Below are 18691 nucleotides of genomic sequence, written 5' to 3' on the forward strand. Positions count from 1 at the left end.
CATCACAAATGAACTGAACTAAACATCTTTCCTTTAGGAAATTTAGATGGCAGCCTTGTTAGAAACCCCTGATAATTCTGAGGCGCCCAGTAAAAAAATTGTCAGTGAAGTCTTTAAGCCAAAAGACACACTCGATCAGCCATGCGATGTAATCTTGGTGGTCGAAGATGGCAAAGAATTCAAAGCTCACAAACAAGTTCTTTCAGTAGCAAGTTCTTTCTTTGAAAAGCTGCTGAACAGCGACATGAAAGAGTCTAAAGAAGGAGTTATTCGCCTGGAGATGTTTTCCGAGTCTGTTATGGGAAATACACTGGAGTTTATTTACACTGGTAATGTTCAGATATTGACTGAAGACAATGCCCGAGAGCTGATCATTATGGCCGACTATTTGTTGCTTCAAAACCTGAAAACTCTCGCTGGTGGAGTTTTACTACAGGGCATGAATGTTTCGAATTGCTACGAAAATTACTTCTTTTTCGAAAGATATCAATGCGAAGAACTTTCTTCCAAGATCCAAAAATTCATCCTTGCAAATTTCAGCGCCGTATACGCAGCCAACCGAATGGAGGTTTTGAATATGTCGATCAGAGAAATTGAAATGTTTATTTCAAGTGATGAAATAAATGTAAGCGCCGAGGAAGATGTTTTTAAAATCATTTTATCGTGGATTGACCATGACAAAAGCAAGCGAAAGAAACATTTTGCCGAGTTATTTCGTCACGTTCGACTGGTTTATGTATCGCGTGACTTTCTGTGCAGTGATGTCGTGACAAACAATCTCGTGAAAGACAGTGAAGGCTGTTTGGATCTTGTAGAAGACGCAGTGAAGTTGATTGAGTCCAAAGACTTTAGTAATCTATCTGTTACACCTAGAAAGTCACTTGAGACGTCTGCTATAGTCATCAATACGAATGCAATTATTCTGTGTTATTTCCCTGGTGAAGATAAGTGGCGTATTTTAGGCAGGGGTCCATGGCCATACGTATGGCTAGATTCTTCTCCCTGGTTCGTTTCTTGTCGTGGTAACCTGTATGAATTCCCGGAGTCATTGGATTTGCATCCAGAGCGCAGCAATCAACGTCATTTGGTAAGGTATAATCCGTTCTCAGATAAATGGTTGTCATTGCCATACACTGAAAAAGAATACAGATATTTGCAGCAAATATTTGTTACAAAAGACGATGAACTGTGCGCTTTGATGTCTGAGGCATGTAAATACCATGGATTATGTCGGCGACAGGACATGTACAACCCTCGCGAGATAGTGTTCTGTGGCAAGGAGAAACATGTTTCCTTCATCACAAAGTACAAACCCGAATCAAACTCATGGGAGGACATAACATCATTTGATCATTTGAATAGATGCCATGTTTGCATTGTAGCCAATGATGATTTTGTTTATTTTATTGGAGGTGTAAAATATGAGGATGGTGTCGATCGCAACGCACAGACTGAAGTTGACAGATATGACCTTAGAAACGACCAGTGGAGCAAAGTGGCTGACATTCATGAAGGCTGTAGTTATCACAGGGGAGCTGTGGTGAACGAAAAAATTTTTATTGTTGGTCATCTTAAAGCTGGTTATCTTGAAAGTTCATTTGGAAGAGATGCGCTCTCGTATCAATGTCAAGTGTACAATGAAACAACAAATGTGTGGCAGGTCATTGAAAGCCCGAGTGACAGCAATCTCTTGGCTGTTGATGGTAAGCTGTATGCTGTAGGCCCTGATGGGATGGTCGATGGGATGTATATGCCCACATATTTTGAAGTCCAATGTTATGACCCCGTGAAGAATAAATGGAATCTGAAAAGTAAAATATTAATCCGGCCTGGCGAGAGAGGTTTCACAAAGACTTGTTCAATGAGAATTTACAAAGAATTCCTGGAAACAGAGGGAAACCTTTTATTCCTTCTAAAGCACTTTATTCCTCCTCGACGTACCCTTTTAAATGCAAATGTTTCATCATGTAACACGTGACCATAATCGAGCTATTCAATCTCGTCCCCAGAGCCTGCGTTTTCCTTGACCAGCGGGCCGGGAAACTCAACGGCTCTGGACTAGGCTTTTGTACATTATGCTAGCATTTTTTCGAGCATTTTAGTGAGGCAAAAGCATTGAGCATTATTCGAGCATTTTAGTGGCATTTTCCCGGAAAATTGATTTTTTTTCCCGAGAAAATAAAAAAGAAATTAATTTTTTTAGAGAAAATGAAGACTAAAACTCAAAATTCAACTACAAATAACATTCTAGAGATAGTCAACTACTTTCTGTACTTAGCCTTGTAGATGATTTCGAGGATTATGTTAATGGCTGTATTTATGAACTTGTATACGTTGTTGTTTTTACTAACATCACCTGTACGTTTTTGTAAGTGTTAACAGTTAACACCATGTTAAAAACTTTGAAATTAATTTACAAAAACCGGTGGAATAATGAGCATTATCCGAGCATTTTAGTGACTTTTTTGTGGGAGACCGAGCATTTTAGTGGGAAAAATGGAGCATTAAGGTGGAGCATTTTAGTGGGGAAACAAAAGCATAATCGGGGGGGGCTGGCAGTGAGGTCTGGGACCGAGTCTCGATGATTGCCCCAGTAAAGAAATTTGGCCGAGTGAGACTAAGTACTGGTTTAATTGAAAACAAAGATGGCGGAAGTTTATGGCGGACGGTCGTTTGCGAAGGTTCATAAACGTTTCGAGAAGTGTTTCCACGTTCGAACATCCAGGAGATGGTTTAAGCACTTTTTATCTAAATTTCGATTTTTAAGAAGTATCACAGGTGAAATTTACGCCGCAAGCCGGCGAACGAGACCGCCACTGCGTTTTTACATCCCAGTGAAGACATCCCAGTGTGGGGTGAGAATTGAAACTTGCAGGAGGCTTGTTGGTTGTAGAATGCTCCAGACATGGTCAGTCACCTAAAACTTAGTGACCACGGTTTGCTGTATTTCCTTGAGAAAAAAAATGAAACTTGAGTTCTGAGGGGGCTTAAAATGTTTTTAGCAGCGCATTATCTTGAAATGCTTTTACAAATAAAATAACTATACCATGATGGAGTTTGCAAAGGATCTGCTCCTCAAATGTACATGTGTGTACCCTGGTAGAGAAATAATTGAGACACTGCATGGGATCTGACACTTTTAAAAATCCTATTGAGACTTACTTAACCTGTTGATTCTTAACTGCCCTACCTGTCCAAAGAAAAAATTAATTTCAACTCGCATCCAGTTGAATAATCTTCCTGCTGACCAGGAAAAAGTTTCAGATGTAAATGTAAAAAAATATGTAAAATTAAAATTGTTTACAGTGGTCATGCCCTTAACTTCAAGGGAAACAAAAATTTTAAATGAACATAACAGTTACAAATTCCAACAAGCAGGAGGCAGACCAGTTCTTTATCTACAAAGCATGACCAAGGATTTGATCCCAGGACAACTGAGAACAAATTCAGCTTGTTGCTGGATAGAGGATTTCGACCTGGGATCTTAGAATTACAACACCAGTGCCCAAAACCACTCGGCCACACTGTCTCCTGAAAGTAGTGATAGATGATAGATGTGCATTTTTAGGGTGAGGGAAAACAGTATTGCAATAATAATATTGTATAATTTTTTTATTACCGGCAAGGGGTGCATTCCCATGAGTAGCTCATTTGGAGATGTGAAATAAACCCTGGGAGACAAAATTACCCGGTAAGTATGGTAGGTCAATGTACTTGTTTGCAACAGACATTCTATTGTTGATGGGCAAATTTATCATTTTTCCAGTGCTGAAGTGTTTCCAGTACATAAGACAAGCATTTAGTTTACCACCTTTAAATGCTGTTATTAAATTGTGATCCCTCTGACCGTGTCCAACAGAAGTATTTACCCAAAACATAATTAACGGTTTCTGTATGTGTAAGCAAGGAACTTCAGGTTGCACAGTTTAGGTAATTGAAGCCATACCCTCTGCAATTATTATTATTATTTTTTACATTTAAATTTAAGTGAAGAAATTTATTCTTTTTGGATTTCTTTGCCTTGTTGACTTCAGCTTGATCTTGTACAGGCAAAGGAAAAAAAGGAAAATCGAAATTTAATATCTTAATCTCTTTAAGATTACCTTAGAAAACGTTTATTCTCCTGTGGGCCCATTCGCATGGACATGATGGAAAATGCTTTGAAATTTGATTTTCAACCGAAAGCAATTCGGCACTTTATATGCAATATTCGGTTCTAGAAATAAATGCTACTATAAACGTTCAATCAGAAGATGAATTTCTAAAAATAACTTCTATGTTTTATACGCAAACTACATGTGTAAGCTTGTATAAAGACACAGAACTTGAGACAGGTACTGCTACTGCATATAAAATGTAAACTTTAATAAAGCTTAGCAGGTCAACCCTACTTGACAGGGGCAGTCGTGAAACACTTCGACGCCAATAAAGGACACTGTTACTGAATTTTCTGTGTATTAAGTGAAGGAGAATCGCGGTCGAAATAATTTCTTTTGCAGGCTTGAAGATGAGATAACACTCGACTGGGAAAATCTCAGCCCATGCAGTATATATACACTGATATACACAGAAACTTGTCCCGAAACATGTCACTCACTCCTTGCATTTAAATTTTTAACTGCTCTACTAACCTAAAACAGAGCTGATCCTTCATTACATTAGTCTTGATTGTCTCAGAACTGCCACAAAAAATTCTAACGGGAAGTAAACGGAAATAACCAACAGCGAATTCGTTTTCTACAGTCAACTCGACACGCGACGCCATGCTGTTGACCATGTTGTTTCCTTTTTGCCAAGGCATTGTGCGCATGCTCCGTACGGTTCTCGAATGATTGACAGATTTCTTTACTGGGGCGATCATAGAAAGCTAAAAAGCGGCAAGATCAAAGGTAGCTGCCAGCCCCCCCTGGCATAACGTACAAAAGCCTACTCTGGACGAATCCAAACCGGAACCAGGAAAACCCAATCTCGTCCCCAGAGCCTGTGTTCCCCTTGACCAGCGGTCGGGAAACTCAACGGCTCTGGACGAATCCAAACCGGAACCAGGAAATCCTGGTTCCGGTTTGATTGTGCGCCTGCGCCAGAGATTGCAAGACTCTTTTGCGCACGCTCCACGTTCCACTGAATAATTAAAAAGTCATTCGACCGTTAATTCATTCACAGGAGACTAGACATGTCTGCGGTTTTATGCAAATTCGGGTCGTGTCACGTAATTGTAATTAATGCTGTTTTGGGATCATTCTCTACTGTTAAACATCGTTATACATTAAACATGCTTATTTAAGTGAAAAAGAATTGCTCTGAGACTGTTGATGTCGTCTCCAAACAGAAATACATCCAAAAACTGCACATGTTACGATTGCGTGCACAATCTGTGATTTGCATAAAGCACAGACTTTCAATTCCCCAGGGGCCAGGACAACCATCCCGACGCACGTTCAAATTTTGGCGCGTTACAGATCGACCAATCAGAAGTGTTTTCATTGTTTCAGCGGCTTTTTAGAATAGCCCAGAGGTCACGATCCCTGGCGCAGACCAGAAGGATCGCTGCCTCTGGGGACGAGATTGCGAGCTATTGTAAACTGACCAATCAAAACCTCCGTGACCACGAAGGGGAACCAATTGACCAATCAATGACCAAGTTCCAAGAATTTCATTCTTACTGAACTCTGTACTGTATTGAATAAGATGTTGAACATTCCTCACAGGAACAATCAGGGTATAAAGTAAGTGTGGACTTAACATCGGGTTATGGGCGGTGGCTCAAGTAACTAACACGAATTTTAGTCAAATTTAATAGACATACGAAAATCGCCACCAAATCGAGTGAAATGTAAAAATAATCACTTTAAATAGTGATAGAACATTTCAATAACACGGCAAATACAAAAGAAGGTACGGATGGACAAAAATTGAATAAGATTAGAACGGATTGCGATATTTTTTTGTTTTTTTCAAAAACAAATATGATCGGTATTCAAAGTTAATCTCGTTTGACTGTAGCTTTTAATTATAACGCCCGGAAGATATTTGTAATGAAGCTGTTGTTATCGTTTAGATCCATAGAAGTAATAACGTCGCTGACATTAAGGCCCCGTCCACACTGACCCGGGTAAATTTGAAAACGCATCTTTTTTTCTCCGGTTAGGCCAACCGTCCACACTGAAACGGCGTTTTCGGTCACCGAAAACGGAGCTTTTCAAAAACGCTTACCAATGAGCGTTTGGACTTGGAGCGTGAAAAAGTGTATTTTTATATTTTATTGTAAATAATTTTAGAGGGCTTCTGGTTTGTAAGTATTTTTTATGTTATTTTAGTGCTACCCTCGTTAAATAAAGACTTTACTTTTACTTTTACTTACTAATGAAGCGTATCGTTTTACCCGGGTTAATGTGGACGGAAAACATTTTACGCGGCGTTTTCAAATTTCTCCGTTTTCAAATTTACCCGGGTCAGTGTGGACGGGGCCTAAGTTTCATAGCGAGTTTGTGGTAAAACACAATGAAATAGAAGTACTATACTCAGCCGTGACACAGTCCCTTTAATGGTTAGAGTTGTCGTTTAGTACCTGAGCCACGGAGGACCACGAACTGACAAGAAAAGCCTCTTCAAACGAGGGCATGCCAGAATCCTGATGTACTGCATTGGCAAGACACCTTTGCATAATCTTAGTACTGCAATTTAGTACAGCAGGGACGGCGGAGCCGGGGGGGCTGGGGGGGCTTAAGCCCCCCCCCCACTTTTTCCGAAAAAATAGAGACTTTCTAAGAGAAGAGTCTCTTAAGCCCCCCCCCCCCCCCACTTCAAGTCACAAGTCAGCCCCCAACCTGGAAAAATGTTCCGCCGTCCCTACTACAGCTGCAATTTACAAAAACTTCTTCGCACTTTCCGTTCGGAACCGGTCCGAGTAAAGTTAATTCAGGCAAAGCATTGTTATATTCAGGCCACATTTATGAAGTGCAAATCTGTTTTATTTGGTTAGCGGATTTGGAGCGATTTCTTCTAGTTTTGGTTTAAACGGTTTCTTTTCCGTTTTTACCACAGGCAGACTGAAATGTTGATCGACACGTGAGTCAGTGGAATTTTGTCTGCCTTTTGCGCGAAATCGAATGACTGAAATAACGCTTAACAGCTTCTTTTTTTAAGAAGATAAGCAGGCGTCTTCAGTTTGTGTTGTAAATCTTCTTTATATACGTGGATGATCAAGACATTAGAACAACTCAGTGTCCGTCTGTCTATCGATAGACAGACGGACAGATAAATAGACAATAGGACGGAAGGACAGATTTCGCCCGTTGTTTCACGCCGCTGAAAAAACATAGGGCGAAACAAGAGCCTGAATTGCCACTTGAATGCGTGCGAGCAAATACAAGCGAACCAGGGAGGGGAGGGGCATGAGGAAAAGCGCGGAGGGGATGCACACGCTTGGAAAGGAATCGATTGATACGCAGGCTAAACGTTTTATATTCTGGAAAACTTTTGCTCCTGAGTGAAAACGTAGTCTCTGCATCTTCGGCAGACGTTTGGTTAAATGAGGAGAAAGGAAGCGGGAAAACAGCAAATCAGAAAATATTATTTGCACTCTCCGGTTATTTGTGCAAATCCCTAATTCCGTTTTTCCCAGCAAACAAAAGGCCTGTAACAGGCTAAAGTGAAATTGAAAGGGTCCTGCCTCGTCCCCAGGCGTCCTCCTCCTTTGTCGTGCACGGTTCGCTTGCCGTTGTGGGACTGTCGAGCACGGTTCGCTTGGCGTTTCTGGCCTCAACCCCCGCGCTCCCTGTTTTCCCGCCTTACCGCCTTTGCCGTCCGGCCGACCGGCGCCTGGGGACGAGGCAGGAAAAGGTCAGTTACGTAAGTTTCAAGACATACGAATAACGCCGAACTTTATCGCAAAAATACCTTCCTTAGTTCTTCATTACCTCTCATTCATTGTTAAGAAATTTCTACTTTATAGGCAAATTCGTAAAAGTGCAAAGTCCGACGTAATTGTCATAGAAAGTTACTAGTTGTTTGATCGCTTTAGTTTTGGTTTCACTACAATCACTGGAAGAACTGCTGAGGCCTTGAACGTTCCGCAATGTCAAGTGCTTAGTAACGTTCACTTTAATAGGACTTAAAAGATAGTATGATTACAAAATACACCCGCCTGAACTTGAAGGATCCCTGAGTGCAAAGGTTTGAAAATGCTTGGAACGCCATGTTATAACCCTATTTACTTCAGCAATACTGTCTCTTTACCCGGTCATTTTCCCTGGGCTTACGTTTCTTTAAAACGTCAGACATAGTTAAGAAAATAGCACACAATATTTCAAAACTGTCCAACTCAGGAAGATCTCTAACGAAGAAAACCGAGGGGCAAACAAATGTGGGAGACAAACTTAAGCCCAGGGAAAATGACAACCATAGCCCGCTTAGCGAGCTCAAGGGAAGGTCATGCAAGACAATGCGCTTGTGGTGTCATTTCCCAGAACCAAAGTCAGTCGGGACAAGGAAAACGTATACGGCCAGAACAAAATCCCTCGAAGCAAAAACAAACAGAAATTAGAGGTTAATGACAATTTTTACTGATGATTCAATCATTTAAACGCCAAACGGTTATCATCATACTTCACACATGCGACCCCAAAACACTTGTTGATACATCAACGCCCCATGTGGCCAGCTGGCCGCAGGCCCAACATCTTGGCGGGAGACGAGGCCGTCCACCTCCACCAAGCCCCTCCTACGGAAAGTAGGAGAGAATCGCGACCGACCAGCGAAAAGCATAAGTGATTCGCTTCATTAAGTGATTTCTGAATCGCCCTTGCCACTTCCGCTTCTTATCAGCTTGGTCAAGATAGCTTGCAAATTACCATTGGAAAACAAAGGATGGAACTGGCACAGCCAAATCGGCTGGCTCTCGCACTCCCTTTCTCCCTGGCTATGTCCACTAAGCTATCCAAAGCCGCTATAGCAGAGTATGGGTCAAACAGCTCGGAAAGGTTTAGATGAGAGCGTCTGAGGGCGTAAATAGATTGTGCTCGGCAACTTTTGAGCAACTTTTAGCGTTTTGAGCAACTTTTTGTAGTACCAGCAACCTAGGGAAACTTTTGCCTTCCTTAGCAACTTTTGAGCAACAAATTGATATAAAACCGATCCAAACCATAAAAGGTCGTTTCATTTCGAAGGATTTTATTAAAACTGGTTTTATCAAAACTGATTTTATTAAAACTAAGGATATACAATAAAATTGCTTTACGCCCAAGAAATCTGGACAGCGGCTATCTATCTAACGGGCGCTTAAATCCAGCGGTTATTCGCTGCAACAGAGAGCCTGCCACCGGCCATCTTGGTATTTGCTGAAGTGCGAGTCACTCATGGCATTGCAATCAGATGAAATTTCAAACGAGGAAACAGAGAGAGAGAGCCAGCAACTTTTCTAAATTTTGGTGGCAAATTTTTGATATTTGAGCAACTTTAGAGCAACTTTTCCTGCAATCTCGAGCCCAGAGTCCGTCTAGTCGGTCAGCGGTACGGGACGGACTCTGGGAAACTGGAATTGATCAGATCAATTTCAGGTCGATTTCAGGTACAACCTTGGTCTTCCGGTTTTTATTGCGCGTGCTCTCAGGTCTAAGCGGAAGTAAATTTCCCAAAACGGAAGTACATCGAGAAAGTTGAACTATTTCTAACACAGTATCGACAGAACTGGTGTTTATCGAAGCAACAAAAGTAACAAAAACGTTCTGCAGTTAACAAAAGAGAGAGTCAACAAAAGAGCGTCTGGTGTTTTGATTTCCGTTAGTCTCTTTCTTGAACATACTGCTATATTGGTTTTAAATCAAAGATCTTGTTTGCCTTCCAGGATTACGCCTGTGAAGACTGCGTGCACACAATTCACGCAATTCACGTGCACACGATTGTACAATTCCTTTTTTCTGCAAAACAACAACGCGTAATGTTCAAATTCTGCGTTATAAGCTATTATTTTGAATCGAGCACTGTCTGCGATATTCAGTTTTTCAACCGTAAAGAAGATTTGAATGAAAACAGTAGTTCTAGCTCTTCTAGTTCTGGTCGGGGGCAGCATTTCGAAAACCGCGCTCAGTCTATCCATGGCCAACGTTCGCAACAACTGACAATTCTAATTAATTCCATTTTATTATATAATGCTAATGACGTCACTGGGGATGAATATTAGGAAAATATTTCACGGACAAGCTATTGTTCTGTTGATAACAATTTTTGCGTGCACACAATTCACGCAATTCACGTGCAAACGATTGTACAATTCCTTTTTTTTGGCGAAACAACAACGCGTAATGTTCAAATTCTGCGTTATAAGCTATTATTTTGAATCGAGCACTGTCTGCGATATTCAGTTTTTCAACCGTAAAGGAGATTTGAATGAAAACAGTAGTTCTAGCGAGATTTGTAAGTAAGCTATAAATTGAGTTTCCAATCGACCTTGTCCTTGGTGACTCCGTCGTTGTGGTTTTAAAACTCCGTCCAGAATCCACGTTTAAAGGAAGTTCTTTTTTATTCAAGGTATCTTTTGAGTTCAAAAAGAATGGTAGAATTAGAAAATACTTCATTTGTAGCGCCATATCACGAGTTCTTAGGTGTTTTACAAAATTAAGGTGACACATCTGAACATTTGACAATGGAAAAACAAAATGGCGTCAGGTCGACAAAATCGACCTCAGCGGTGGGGGACATGGAGTAATTGTTACTTACTCCAAAATACGCTGTGAGACCCGGAGAGGTCGATTTTCTACCAGAAATAAAAACCGGCGTTTAAGAAATCACGTGCCGGTGATTTTCTATTTCCTGTAGAAAATGGCCCTCTCCGAGTCCCACAGCGTATTTAAGAGTTAATGTCTATATCGCCATGCCCTCCGCCACTGAGGTCGATTTTGTCGACCTGACGTTATTTTGTGTGTGGTTTGATGGGCCGCGTATAACAAGAAAAGCAAAACTCGCACTTTGGAAGAATTTTCTACGCTTCACTGGGGCACTCGGAACCAAATGGACAACGATAGGAAAGAAAAATTACCGGAGATTACGGTGCTGCAAATTCTGTAGCGATTTGACCAATTTCACGGAAGATATTTCGCTTCGAGTGAGATGCTGTCGAAAATAGTTTCCAGCCTTGGGAATATTTAATATAGTACACGTGTTCAAAATTTCGCAAAGCAATTTCTCGTCCAAATCGCTTCAATTTGGCTCTAGGAGCTGGCAAACAAGAAAGAACACGAAACAGCAACAGTATTGCTGGTTTGCAGCTGACGTCACAGCAGCCATGTTGGATGACAGGAACAAAGCGTTCTCCTCCGTTGGGAACCCAACTTTTTTATTATGCAAATTCCGCAAAAACATGTTTTATTGTTTTGTCAACCAACATGGCCGCCTTGTCACGTGGTTGCAAACCAAGAATAAGTCAATTTTATTCGTAAAACGTTCGAATTTCCATACAAATCCTTATAAATTGAGTCTTAGAGTACTGTGGCTCTTATCGTTAGCTTGGGCTGCCTGTGGTAAACACCCAAGCAAAATCCTACCGCTCAGCCGAACAATATGACAGTGCAAAAAATTACCTCCAAACTTTCCTTCTTCAGAGGCTTGGCGGGCTGCAAATCAGACGAGAGACTCACAACAACCAGAGATAACGCGTTAACGGCCGACGATACCAGAACCCCGGGGGGGGGGGGGGGGGGGGTGGGGGCACCCGGTATATTTTTGGGTCGGGGTGTGCCGCTGGGAATTTGAAGCCCTTACCCTATACCAGACCATGTTCAGCTGATTTTTGCAACCCTATCCTAGACAAGACACTGAAAATCCCTACCCTATCCCAGACTTGCATTTTGTTAGAACTGTATCATTATCAGTGTTTTAATGGAAAACCATCTGTGAACAACGATGCCGCGATGATTTTATTTACGTTTAGGAAAGCCTCTTTCTCTTCCGAGTTTCTGGACTATATTCGTCATTCCGTCGATCGGTTTCCCGGCAAATGCTACCCTTTTCTAGACCAAAACTCTCTGATTTCTATACCCTATCCCAGACTTACTGCTTGAAAACCATACCCTTCACAGCGGCACATACCTATATAGCTCATGTATGGGAGTGCCCCCCCCCCCCCCCCTGGGACCAGAACCGGTGCAGAGAAAGAAGCTAGAGGAATTTGAGTTGTCACAGATGGCTAAAAGCCGAAATAATTGAGGCCGGATCCTGTCGTCCACGCTAGCTGGTCGGGGGCAGCATTTCGAAAACTGTGCTCAGTCTATCCATGGCCCACGTTCGCAACAACTGACAATTCTAATTAATTCCATTTTATTATTTATTATATGGCTACAATAGTACGCGCGCTCTGATTGGCTGCTGAGCGGGCATTATTTTCTTGTAATGACCGGGCATTATAATTATGAAAATTTTTCTCGGCTCGGCGGTTTTTACATGTTTTTTTGAGTTGTGAGTAAAAGCTACTAGGCGTACTAGCGCAATTGCGAGAACGACAATAAATACCGACAAAATGTAACTATCTTTTCAACAACTGAAAGAAAAATATTAGCATACCGATACTTCTTAAGTATGAGCGACGAAGAGAGCCACAGAGAGCGAGAGCGAGTTTCACCTCGGTGTTTTTTAGATATTTCAGTTTAGAATATAGCGCTAAAAGGCCACATAATAAATAACTTATTAACCTCGTCCGTTCGGTCATTACAGGGGAATCTCAGACCTCGGCCTTGACGTATTGACCTCGCTATCGCTCGGTCAATACATCAAGGCCTCGGTCTGAGATTCCCCTGTAATGACCGAACGGACGAGGTTAATAAGTAGTATAGTAGTGTATAATGCTAATGACGTCACTGGGGATGAATAATATATTCTAGCGCGCATCGCGCATGGGCAACACGAGTCAGCAATTGGAGTCATCACAATTGAACTGAACTAAACATCAATCCTTTAGGAAATTTAGATGGCAGCCTTGTTAGAAACCCCTGATAATTCTGAGGCGCCCAGTAAAGAAATTGTCAGTGAAGTCTTTAAGCCAAAAGACACACTCGATCAGCCATGCGATGTAATCTTGGTGGTCGAAGATGGCAAAGAATTCAAAGCTCACAAACAAGTTCTTTCAGTAGCAAGTCCTTTCTTTGAAAAGCTGCTGAACAGCGACATGAAAGAGTCTAAAGAAGGAGTTGTTCGGCTGGAGATGTTTAGCGAGTCTGTTATGGGAAATACACTGGAGTTTATTTACACCGGTAATGTTCAGATATTGACTGAAGACAATGCCCGAGACCTGATCATTATGGCCGACTATTTGTTGCTTCAAAACCTGAAAACTCTCGCTGGTGGAGTTTTACTACAGAGGTTGAATGTTTCGAATTGTCTTTCAAATTACTACGTTTTCGAAAGATATCAATGCGAAGAACTTTTTTCCAAGATCCAAAAATTCATCTTTGCAAATTTCAGCGCCGTCTACGCAGCCAACCGAATGGAGGTTTTGAATATGTCGAGCAGAGAAATTGGAATGTTCATTTCAAGTGATGAAATAAATGTAAGCGCCGAGGAAGATGTTTTTAATATCGTTTTATCATGGATTGATCATGACAAAAGCAAGCGAAAGAAACATTTTGCCGAGTTATTTCGTCACGTTCGCCTGGGTTATGTATCGCGTGACTTTCTGTGCAGTGATGTCGTGACAAACAATCTCGTGAAAGACAGTGAAGGCTGTTTGGATCTTGTAGAGGACGCGCTGAAAATGATTGAGTCTAAAGACTTCAGTAATCTATCTGTTACACCTAGAAAGTCGCTTGAGACACCTGTTATAGTCATCAAAACAAATAGCCAAACTAAGATCGGAGATATTCTGTGTTATTTCCCTCGTGAAGATATGTGGCGTATTTTAGGCAGGAGTGCAAATATACAGGATATACTTTCTCCCCGCGAAGATATCTGTTCAACAAGAAAAAGAGAATTTGTTTCTTGTCGTGGTAAACTATATGAATTCCTGGAATCATCATATTCGGCATCGCCTCGTCCAGCGGGCTGGGATGAACGCCATCTGGCAAGGTATAATCCATTCTCAAATGAATGGTTATCATTGCCATATACTGGCGACAAATACGGATATTTGCAGCAAATATTTGTTACAAATGAAGATGAAATGTACGCCTTGGTATCTGAGCCATGTATGTACCATGGCTTAAGTTGGTATCACTGGACAGAGATCGAGTTCTGTAGCAAAGAAAAACATGTTTTCTTCATCATAAAGTACAAACCCGAATCAAACTCATGGGAGGAAATATCATCATTTGATCATTTGAATAGATATCATGTTTGGATTGTAGCCAATGACAATTTTGTTTATTTTATTGGAGGTGTAAAATATGAGCATGTTGATGCTCGCAGCGTCCCGACTGAAGTTGACAGATACGACCTCAGAAAAGACCAGTGGAGCAAAGTAGCTGACATTCCTGGGGACTGTAGGTATAATTGGGGATCTAAAAGATTAGCTGCTGTGAACGGAAAAGTTTTCATCGCTGGTCATGGAAGTGATGCGCTGTCGTATCAATGTCAAGTGTACAGTGAAGCAACAAATGAGTGGCAGGTCATTGCAGGCCCGAGTGGCGAGGATCTCTTGGCTGTTGATGGTAAGCTCTATGCTGTAGGCTACGAATCAATGTTTTCCCTCAACACTTTAGAGATAAAAGTTGAATGTTATGACCCTGTCAAAGATAAATGGGAACTGAAAAACGAAACAACTGCCCCATCTAACACAGATATGCCAAAGTCTTGCTCAATGAGAATTTACAAAGAATTCCTCGCTGACCATCATGGAAGAAGTGGAAAGCTTCTTTCCGATGCCTTTACGAATATGACTTGTACTGTGGTCTAAATGTTGACTTTTGTATATATTGTTGTAAAATTTAATAATTATTCATGAGAGTGCAAAGCAATCCCAGCACAGTATTCAGATCACATGTACACAACTGCAAACCCCAATACAAATCAAACAATACACCATTTTAATAAGTCAAGGGGCCATTTTGAATTTTTATTTTTCCGCAAATGACGTCATTAATAAAATATTTAAAATGACACCTCGGCCTATTACAATGGTAGATACAAATATTTCATTAACGACGCCATTCGCGGAAAGTTAAATATTCAAAATGGCGTCTCGACTTATTAAAAGGGTGTATAGAGTTAACTTTTGATACAAACTCCTGCTCAGCTAATTAGTAATCATTAACTTTTGTTACAGATCTCTACTGATTCGCATAACAATACTTTGCATTCAATTTATTGTTTTTATTTCACAAGAAGAATAAAATATTCGCGTCCGATCTGTATGGGCATTTACAATGGCTTGCCATTGTATTAAACAGCCCATAGAGATCTTCCGCTCATATTTTATCTACTACTTACCTAATTTGAGCAATTTGCATATTTTATAAGGATTTGTATAGGAAAAGAAATAAATACGAAAATCACGGAACATTACTCTTGAATTGTAATTAAAAAAATCACTCTCCTGAACTCCTGTGTTGTTTTTAGCAGATTTGTAGCGATTTCTTCTAGTTTTGGTTTAAACGGTTTCTTTTCCGTTTTTACCACAGGCAGATTGAAATGTTGGTCGATATGTGAGTCGACCGACGTTTTTGCTTGTTTACAAGCTAAAAATGTAGATTAGGGGTTATGTAGACAAAATTTGGAACCACATATTTGTAAACTCTCAAGGGACTTTTTTAATTTATCAAGGGACTGTTTTAATTTCTCAAGGGATTACTTTCCGCTGTGGGTGATCACTTGCGATCTCGTGAAAAAAACGTGACTTGTCACATTTACAAACGTTATATAACAATTTTAAAAGTGACATGTCAGCTTTCTTATCTCAACGCACGTGTGTCTGAAAGGCGATCTATAAAAAGCGTCGCACAAACAATGGATTGCGTAACTAAAACACGAATAAATAATCACTAGCACTTACATCGTTTAAAAATTACAAACGTCAAAAATAAACCATACCAAAAAACTCGCTCTTTTCAAAGATATTATTGAAGTTAAAACAAATGCAAGAGATTGGGGCTTCTTTTAGCTTAGGAGCGGTTAAAAATAAGGCCAAATTTGGTCGCTACATGCAAGCGCAACTCTATTTCGTCATCAGCCTAGGTCGTTAGGGACGTGACCTCGCGTTGACAGGGAATGACAGCAATGTTGCATGAATCGGCTTTACAACATGCGATCGTATCTACGCAGTTCGAGTGGAATTTCAGTCAAAGACAGCAAAATTCTTTCGTATTTCATCTTCAAATATAATTCGAAAGCATTCACTGTATATATGGCTTTTGTTTAATCCTGGGTCTTGATATCCGACCCTCGCAGAGCCTAGACAAAACGCAGCTTGAGTGTAACGATTTGTTTACGCCCCAATTATATGCGCAATGTTTTCTCCGACAGTAGTCGGAAATATCCGTATTTTTTTCGTGCTTTTTCGTGGAGCAATCGTAACGATACGGCCTTGAACACATTGAACAGCGGTCTACCCGGCTATAACAATTCAAATATGGCGTCGCAAAAACAAAGCGTCGAACGCATATTTTGCTGTTTCATTTGCTAATTTCGCTGCCGTAATCGACTGCCTCGAAAGGTCCTTGCAATTTTAAAGTATAGAATTGTCAGATCTCGGTGAAATTTGCACTGTTTATTTGTGTAATGTTAAGGAATATGTGTATAAATACCCGGCGCGGACAAGCCATTTTTGACAAAATTATATGGCTGCATTTCCTCCGCGAAGATAGGAAATTGTTAAATTAAACTACAAAGAAACTGTAATGATAAGTTCGAAGAACAATGCACAGGATAGACCTTCGACTCATACTTCATGCAAAAACGTCGACATCTCGAAGAGACTTTGATTTAAGAAGAGAAGCAGGCGTCTTCAGTTTGTGTTTTAAATCTTCTTTATATACATGGATGATCAAAGCATTAAAACAACTCAGTGTCCGTCTGTCTATCGATAGACAGACGGACAGATATATAGACAATAGGACGCAGGCGCGTAGCTGAAGTTTTTGTAAGGGTGTTCGTATTGACAGGAATATTTATTAAGGGAGGTTATTTAATACGAGCGCCGAAGGCGCGAGCCTCTAGGGGGATCTGGGGGCATGTCCCCCCAGAATATTTTGAATCTAGAGGCCCGGAAATGCTATTTTCAGCATTGTGTACGTCAATATTTCAAACTCGATGGAGTGTAAAATAACAGGTATTTTTAGTCATAACAACAATATTTTCGGCGTTTTGTTAACTTGATACATTCATACATACATACCGGCTTAGTACACTAAACGTTTTACAAAAGCTTGACGTGTGCTGCAAAGGTTAAGTCCCCACCCCGGCTCCACCTTCAATGTACTAAAAGCGGCGTCAAATCGTCAATATGCACTAAATACACCATAGTTAGTACTAACTATGAATGCACGTATCACCTGGGTCCCCCGAAATTGTAATCCCCGCATTTTGTTTATTGATACTCCATTTATCAAATCCCGGACGCCTGTTAAGGAAATACTTTTTCAGCAATGGGATTATTTTGACTACATATAATACTAGGGCACTAAGATCCATTCTCCTAACAATTTAATACTTTCCCGATACTTTTAGCGTTTTCGTGCAGGGTAATTTAAAAGCTGCAACTCTCAAAGTTTGTTTTCCATTCCCCCACTATTTGCTAAAAGCTGAAAATCAACAGTTTGTGTTTTCGGTCCTCCATTATTGACCTCCAAAGGGGGTTCGTTCGAACCCCTCGAACCCCCCTCCTACGCGCCTGGGACGGAAGGACAGATTTCGCCCGTTGTTTCACGCCGCTGAAAAAACAAAAGGCGAAACAAGAGACATACCGTAAATGATCTAATAAACGCCGGGGCGTCTATTAAATTTTAGGTGTCCTACAGGGGACGTTAAATAGATATGAGGCGTTAATTAGAGAGAGGCGTTTAATTCACATTATTAAACTGAAACAACGTCTACAAAACAAATAAGACGCAAAGTTTGCCGGCGCGGAGTAAGACAGAAAACAGAGTTTGTGAATAGGAGCCTAATCTATTCTGCGCTAATGCAAAGCTTGGAGATGCCGTTCATAGTTTGATATCGATGTTTTCATCGACATCGGGGTCAACCATGTTGGTATCGTTGGCCTCTTCGATGTTCGAATCAAGCAAAAAACTGAATAAATTGCGTGATGTTACTCTATGGAACGTTACTTTGGTTTTTGAGGCGATCCTTGGAGGGGGCGTCTATTAGACACGGGGCGTTTATTAGAGAGGGGCGTCTAATACATACTTTATACCTCAGGGGGAGCGTTTATTAGATACGAGGCGTTTATTTGAGAGGGGGCGTTTATTAGATCATTTACGGTAATTCCCACTTGAATGCGAGCGAGCAAATACAAGCGCGCCAGGGAGGGGAGGGTATGGGGATAAGCGCGGAGGGGGTGCTCGCGCTTGGAAAGGAGTAGCCTGCGAACAGGCTTTCCGGAAACGTGAAACGCCGACGACGAGGCGCAAAGCGCCGAGAAAGAAGGCTTTCCCCTTTCATTTTGGTCGAGCACGACGGAAAGCCTGTTCGCAGGCTAGGAAAGGAATCGATTGATACGCAGGCTAAACGTTTTTGATTCTGAAAAACTTTCGCTCTTTGAGTGTAAACGTAG

General features: G+C 41.0%; 2 protein-coding genes across 2 annotated transcripts; both read left to right on the forward strand.

Annotated features, from left to right (window-relative positions):
- Positions 1-2053, forward strand: LOC144664680 (kelch repeat and BTB domain-containing protein 12-like). The gene has a single exon (XM_078525873.1). The coding sequence runs from the start codon at positions 47-49 to the stop codon at positions 1976-1978; it is 1932 nt and encodes a 643-aa protein (XP_078381999.1). The 5' UTR covers positions 1-46; the 3' UTR covers positions 1979-2053.
- A 10836-nt stretch (positions 2054-12889) lies between these two features.
- On the forward strand, positions 12890-15461 carry LOC144666179 (kelch-like protein 40). The gene has a single exon (XM_078527542.1). It carries the CDS (start codon positions 12959-12961, stop codon positions 14876-14878), a length of 1920 nt encoding a protein of 639 aa, XP_078383668.1. The 5' UTR covers positions 12890-12958; the 3' UTR covers positions 14879-15461.
- Positions 15462-18691: the final 3230 nt, after the last annotated feature.

The sequence above is a fragment of the Oculina patagonica genome, chromosome 9 (genome assembly GCF_052425735.1).
Source record: "Oculina patagonica isolate OP01 chromosome 9, crgOcupat, whole genome shotgun sequence".
In the NCBI taxonomy this organism is placed as follows: Eukaryota; Metazoa; Cnidaria; class Anthozoa; order Scleractinia; family Oculinidae; genus Oculina; species Oculina patagonica.

Bases quoted from the DNA above. Each gene is read 5' to 3' on its own strand.
- LOC144664680 (XM_078525873.1), top strand. From the start codon at position 47: ATGGCAGCCTTGTTAGAAACCCCTGATAATTCTGAGGCGCCCAGTAAA.
- LOC144666179 (XM_078527542.1), top strand. From the start codon at position 12,959: ATGGCAGCCTTGTTAGAAACCCCTGATAATTCTGAGGCGCCCAGTAAA.